This window comes from Cannabis sativa, chromosome 2 (genome assembly GCF_029168945.1).
Source record: "Cannabis sativa cultivar Pink pepper isolate KNU-18-1 chromosome 2, ASM2916894v1, whole genome shotgun sequence".
In the NCBI taxonomy this organism is placed as follows: domain Eukaryota; kingdom Viridiplantae; phylum Streptophyta; class Magnoliopsida; order Rosales; family Cannabaceae; genus Cannabis; species Cannabis sativa.
This window is the reverse complement of record NC_083602.1, coordinates 56,242,523-56,249,960: the sequence shown is the minus strand read 5'-3', so window position 1 is coordinate 56,249,960 and position 7,438 is coordinate 56,242,523. Positions and strand designations below refer to the sequence as shown.

General features: G+C 35.0%; 1 protein-coding gene across 1 annotated transcript; it reads right to left on the bottom strand.

Moving 5' to 3' along the window:
• Positions 1 to 1,238: 1,238 nt before the first annotated feature.
• On the bottom strand, positions 1,239 to 7,013 carry LOC115720378 (uncharacterized). Its single transcript, XM_061109464.1, has 2 exons — positions 6,904 to 7,013; positions 1,239 to 4,869 (listed from the first exon to the last, which is right to left on the bottom strand). The coding sequence occupies exons 1-2, from the start codon at positions 7,011 to 7,013 to the stop codon at positions 1,239 to 1,241; spliced, it is 3,741 nt and encodes a 1,246-aa protein (XP_060965447.1).
• Between the last annotated feature and the right edge of the window lie 425 nt (positions 7,014 to 7,438).

Sequence of the window (7,438 nt, the reverse complement as noted above, 5' to 3'; positions counted from 1 at the left end):
TGATATTTAGGTTAGTTGAAACCTAATTTTTTAAAATTGTAGGTTTAATTTTAATTTTTTTTTATTTATTTAAATTTATTTTAAAAACCGAAAATATATTTTTTATTATTTATTTATTTTCGAAATTTTATTTAATAAATTAATTAATTTAAAATTAAATAAATTCTACATCCAACTATCCAATTCAACTTGTTGCAAGAGAATGTGTTTTTAGCTTGTGTGTAAGTTTTATAAAACCTATTATTGCTTGATCTAAATTGTCATGGCTAACTTGTTGACAGATCCAATGATCTGATTTTAACCCATGGTTTAATTGTCAATAGGTCAAGTAAATAATTTGTAACATGTAAATTTTACATTCTTCTTTCATCAGTGTATGACCTAGTAACATGATAGGATCCATCCAAATCTTGTGCCTGTGTGAGCCTATATGTTTACTTTATGTTTAGATGCATATAGGTTGTTCATTTAATTTTTAATTAGATGAACTAGGTTGCTAAATAAAATGTCACACCATGATAGATTTTATTTAGGCCCATTTAGTTTTTGGGGCTATTCAATTAATAACAGTTGTTCATTTTAAGGTTAAATTCCTCTCTTTTGGGCCTTATGTGAGAGTTAGGGGCCAATAGAAGTGGGTACGACATACTGAACCCAGCTCTCCCTCACATAAACAACCCCAACTGCGAAGGCCCATTTGCCTGATTTGGAAAACTGTACTAGGTTAATTAAATTAGTTTAACCTAATAAAATTGATTAGCAACATAATTAATTTCAAAATAAATGGAATTATTTTTCATTCGTATATTTTGAAATTAATTTAAGAAAAATACACTTAACTAGATTCTTTCTGAAGCTTATTTTAATTACTTCATTAAATATTCCTATTTAAGTTGTAAATTAGTTATTTCTAACTAATTTTATTTATTAACTTAAATTTGAATATCTTTTGAATTTTAAAATTAAGTTGAGGAATTCTAGGAATTGGTTATTGAAGATTCTTAAGATATTTTTTAAGTTGATATTTTTTTTTTAAATATACACCAGCTTCAAATGGAATATTTTTCAAATTAGGTGGTTACAACTTAATTTTGATATGTTATTAAATTTTATTTGAAAAATATTTAAGTTGGATATTTTAGATTTTTTCTATAACAACTTAAATTGGATACTTTTTTAAATTTTAGAAAAACACTTTTTTTTTTATGAAAAGCGTGCATACATTAGATGAAAAACCGTCAGACCTCGCGGTCATTACAAAATATAGTTTCGGGCATAGAGGATAGAGGCACAGAGCCGAACCTCTGATGGGAAAACGCCCACTTGGCCACATTATGAGCCATAAAATTACATTGTCTACTAACAAATGCAAAAGTACAACCAATAAAGAAAGGGGAGGTGATTTGACAAAAAGAGACGTAGTTATCAATCTCCCACCGGGAATCCTTTCCGTTAAGAGCGTTGATCACCACTCTCGAATCACTTTCCAAAATAAGAAACTTGACACCGCGAGCTTTAGCTTCTTGAAGGGCCAGACAGCACGCCATCGCTTCCCCACAGAGAGCATTTGAGAAATCCAGCTTAGAAGTAACCACCCAGATCACCTTGCCAACGTGATCCCTTGCAACCACAGCCGCACACATGCTATCCAATCCCACTCTTATATCACAATTCAGCTTCACCCAATCCAGCGGGGGAGGGCGCCAAACTTCCTTTGGACACGGAATGGGGCAAGGGAGCAAGTAAGCATGATGATCTGCAAAAGAAAACCGAATGGTATCAATACTTTTTATAACATCAGCTGGACAATTATTATGTACCTTTTCATTCCGAGTCCTCCAAATCGTGTCAATGATGATCGATGCATAAAGAAAAACTTCCTGTTCATTTATACCTTTCTTCCCTAGGTCCCATAAGAATTTAACCCAGTCCCACATTCGAATACCTATGTCACAAATAGGGAAAATGCCCCAAGGAGAGGACCGCCAAAGGTGGAAGGCAAAATTACAAGAAAGGAAAAGATGCTCCATAGTTTCAGTTTCTGTTCCACACAGGGGACAGCACTCATCCTCAATAGGGAACCTTCTACCTATTACCGAGCGAATTGGAAGAGCTTTGGATAGAATACACCACCAAAGAAACTTGAGTCTCTCAGGGATTTTACTATTCCATAGCTTGGTCCATAAAGAGGGGGCCACCTCGCGTGGACTCACTCGATCCTCAGCCAGGGCTCTATAAGAAGATTTGTAGGAGAATTGGCCGTTACTTTCCAAAGTCCAGAACCAGATATCCTTGCCCATGCCGGTAGGGCTACCCCCTTTCAAGATAGCAGAGACAGTTTCCTGGTGGAAATAACTATTAACTTTTTGGATGTTCCATCCGCCGTTAGACTGAAGTAATTCAGCAACCTTTGACTCCCTATTCATAATCCGCCCATTAGAAATGGGAGTAAATCCCTTTAGGTGTGCAATCCAAGGGTCAGACCATATGTTCGTCTCCTGACCATCAGCCACACGCTTACAGGCACCCTTACAAATGATAGTTCTGGCCTTAGTCACATTTTTCCAAAACCACGAGTCTGACGCCTTCGGATCACACTCAAGAAAAGACTTACCCTTCAGGTATTTGGCTTCAAGAATACGACAGCATAAAGATTGGTTGCCTGTTAGGAGGTTCCACCCCCATTTAGCGAGGAAAGCCTGGTTCATTTCTTTAGATTTCCGGAATCCTAACCCTCCTAAAGAATTAGGGAGGCATAGTTTATCCCAGGCTTTTAGGTACAGACCATGGTTTCCCTTCTCCGAGCCCCACCAAAAATCACGCACCAAACCATCAATTTTAGTTGCAAGCCTGTTGGATAGTTTAGTAGTTTGCATAGCGTACAGAGGAAGAGCCAATCCCACAGACTTTTTTAGAGTAGCTCGCCCCGCTTTCGAGAGCGTCTTGGCCTTCCAACCATGCAATTTCTCCATCAGGTTATCCAGAATAAAATTAAAATCAGCATCTTTTTGTCTAGATCTGAATAGAGGGAGCCCCAAATATTGAACTTTTTCTTCAGGCGATCCGATTCCCAGCAGATCCTTGATCCTCTGTTTCATAACATTGGGAGTGTTCTTACTAAAGAAAATTGAGGTCTTCATTTTATTAACCTTTTGACCTGACCAAGCGCAAAAATTTTCAAGGCAGTCCCAGTAACCCTTGGCTTCCTCTAAGTTGGCTTTACCAACAAGAATCAGGTCATCCGCAAAGAAGATATGAGATAAGATCAGGCCTCCCCTACTCAACCTGATCCCACTTATGGTCTTCGAACGCTGAGCATCCTCCAGAATCCTAGATAAAATTTTCGCAGCCCAGATAAATAAATAAGGGGATAAGGGGTCACCTTGCCGGAGACCACACGAGGGAAAGATCTTGCCAACTGATCCCCCATTCAAGCAAGCATTAAGGGAGGTGGTAGAAATGCACTGGGAAACCCAAGTTCGAAACTCTAGGGGGACATCAAAACAGTCCAGCACATGATGTATAAAGCCCCAGCTCAGTCTATCATAAGCTTTCATGAGATCAATCTTGATTGCAAACAAACCTTCTCTGCCTTTCTTTCGATTGAAAGAGTGGACAATTTCCTGGGCTATCACATTATTATCTTGTATAGCCCTTCCTGGCACGAACGCAGCTTGGGTGGGGCAGATAAGCTTAGGTAACAAAGGCTTGATCCTATTAGCAATGATTTTAGAGATGACCTTGTAGACCACATTGCAAAGATAGATCAGACGAGAGTGATTAGGTCTTTTCGGGTTCTGGACCTTGGGAATCAGGACAATATTAGTGGCATTAACTCCTTTATGCATTCTCCCAGTAATGAAGAAATTTGAAACTGCATTACAGAAGTCGTACCCAACCGAATCCCAATAGTGTTTAAAGAAGAGAACTGACATACCATCAGGTCCCGGAGCTTTGTTACTACTCATGGCAAATAGGGTTGCCCGAATTTCCTCATGGGAGGGCCTTCTAATAAGATCAGCTTGATCATCTAAAGACAGTCTATCCCGGACAAGGCCATTACAATTAAACTCAACGTCAATTACAGGTCCCCTGAAGATGCCTTTGAAAAACTCCAGAAATTCATTCCCAATAAGCTCCCGTTTGGTTATCCACACATTGTCTTTATTGAGGATGCTCTCAATGGCATTTCTTCTACCTTTGATAGAAGCAGAAATGAAGAAAAATTTAGAGCATTTGTCCCCTTCCTTCAGCCAGGAAATTCTAGCCCTTTGTTTCCAATACACCTCTTTCCTAGCCCGAGCCTCATTTAGAGAATTGCGAAGCTCCTTTTCTAATTCCCAATCTCTAGATCCCACAGGCAGCTTCTGAAAACAGTCCAACCTTCTTTCCAGATCCCGGATTTGGGTGTCCAAATTACCAAACTGGGTTCTATTCCAATGCATAAGCGCAATCCGGGTAGCCCCGATCTTCTTGAAAATCCTGGCCGGGGCCCAAGGGAAAGAAACAGACTTCCAAGCATAATCAACCACAAGTTTGCTTCGCTCATCCCTAGTCCAAGCCTCCTCAAACTTGAAGTTCCTTCTGATGGTCTCCCCCAAACCACCAGAATACAGACACAGAGGGCGGTGATCCGTGTTGGCAGTCTGGAAAGAGCAGAGTACAGCCTTTGGGAAAAGCCTAACCCAATCACCATTAGCTAGACCTTTATCCAGGGCCGACTTAACGTGGTTGGGCCCTGAGCGATGGTTATCCCAGGTCAACCTGTCACCTTGGATGGGCAAAGAAATAAGCCCCCGGGCATTCACCAAACTTGAGATTACAGGAATAAACTGGTCCCTACCTTTTGAGCCAACCCGTTCAGAAGCACTAAGGACAAAGTTAGAAAAACACTTAGTTAATTGAAATATATTCTAGATAGTTATTTCTAGTACTAGTTATATTTTCTAATATTTAATTAGGAAAATATTTTAAGTTGTAAATTAATTATTTATTTAATTAATTTTGGACCAACTTAATTATAGAATATTTTCCTAGTATTAAATTAGAACTAATAATTAAGTTTCTTTTATACTTGATTATTTAATTCTTGTATTTAATACATTTAATTAAATTAAAAATGAAATATTAAAGTTGATTTCATTCTTGATACTTAAATATTATTATTTTCATGATATTTAATTAAATAAAAAATTATTTTAAGTTTGAAATCGTATTTCACAATAACTTAAATTTGAATAATTTTCAAAATATATTTTATTTTATTTTATTAATCATTTTTTTTTATATATTCGAAAATGCATTTTTTATTTAAATGCAGAAAATTTTGAATTTTATTTGAAAAATAGATAAAGTTGAAAATTATTTATTTTAATTTTGGACCAACTTAAATCAATGATTTTTTTTCATTTAATGATTAATTAAAATATATTATTATTAGAAAATAAATTAATTAGTCAATGAAAGTCTAGATAGAATTATCTGTTTTTTGCTTGAAGTATTTTTCTAGTGTATTTAATTAAATAGAAAATTAATATTTAAGTTGATTTTATCATGATACTTAAATATTTGAAATTTTTCTTAATATTTAATTAAATAGGAAAATTATATTTTTGTTGAAAATTAATTTTGGGCCAACATAAAATTAGGATAATTTTTCCATGATTTATTTTATTTTAAAGCATTTTTCGAAAATTGTATTCTTATATACTTTAATTTTTCGAAATGTAATATATATTTATAGAAAATTAAATTTGAGTTGTAAATTAATTTAAATTAATTTTGAAACAACTTAAATCGAATAATTTTCTAGATATTTATTGGAAATTATTACTAAGATGGAAATAATTCATTTTATTTTCATATACATCTAAGTATAATTTGTAAATATTAAATTAAAATTTATATTTAGAATTTTTCATTCTAAATTAGAAATTTTAATTAAAATAAATATTAGAAGAAAATACATTTTTTAAATAATGAGCTTTATTATTATTAGGACATTCGATCTCCATTGTTGGTTCTACATAGTTCTTGTGTTCTTGTTTTAGTGAGTAATCCTCCCTAATAGAGGAACGTTCATTAGCAATTTAACGCCGTAGAATCTCGAAAGATAAGTACTATTTGAAAGTGTTTATTTTTGTATGGATCACCCTTATGGTGACGACTTTAATAAACTTACAAGTATGAAACAATGGTGGAAGCTCATAAGATAGAACGGCCTTGACTCTCGCCTAAACGGGACAACGCTGGATTCTGATCTTGATCGAATAAAAGGTTGCTAGAATGTTTATCATTTTACATGAGTTGACAACTCTATTCAATAGATGGTATTTTTGACTCTCGCCTAAACGGGACACTGATATCAGTTTGTTGAAGACCTTGGAAATTATTTAGGATTGTATGTTTTAGTATTTTCGCTTGTCATTCCTACTTGCTATATCACTACAACAATTTTGATAATTAGGGGCGGACCTATTACCGGCGGGGAAGGTCCGCCCCTAATAATAAGGTTATTACTGGCGGATTTAGGGGGTCCGCCGGTATTAGTGTTTATTTTTTTAAAAAAATAAAAAATATAATTAAAAAATAGTAATACCGGCGGGGTACCAGTATTAGCGGCGGACAACCCCCGCCGGTATTTACGAGGTACCATTAATGCGGGAAAATACCCGCCCATTAATTCAAATTAGAATTAGCGGCGGATTAATACCGGCGGGGATCCGCCGCTAATTCTAATTAAATATTAATTTTCGTATTAATACCGGCGGGGCCCAGTATTAGCGGCGGACCCCCGCCGGTAATGTTTATCTATATAAACACACCCACACCCGGTTCCCCCATTTTTCCCCTTTCATTTTTTTTTACCAATTTTAATTTTCTCTCATTTTTCTCTCTGAAAACCGAAGCAAACCCCCTCCAAACCGCCTCCCCCAATTTTTTCTCTTTGTTTCTGCCTCCGGCTTCGTCTCCGCCAGCGTCGTCTCCGTCTCCGCCTCCGCCTCCGTCTCCATTTGAAGTGGTTTAGGTATTTATATTTACCCATATATGTTTTACAGTTTATTTTTTTTGGTTTTGTTTTTAATGTAAATTTTTATGTTATAATTTCAGAAATTGTAGAAGAGGTTTCAAATTTTTGGCTTGGGGAAGAGATCAGAAAGTTTCATTTGTGTAAAGTATGTTTTTTATTTCTGTAAAATTTGTAGTTAGTATTATAAATTTGAAATGTATTGTATATATAATTATTGTAATTAATATGTGTAAAATATTGTTAGTGTATAAATTAAAAATGTATTAATTTGTTAAATCTGTAATTTTTTCTGGAACAAAAGAAAAATCTGTAATGTGTTGTATATATATATAAATATATACATTATATAGTATATAGTGTATTCTATATATTATATATTATACAGTAGATAGATAGTATATAGTATAT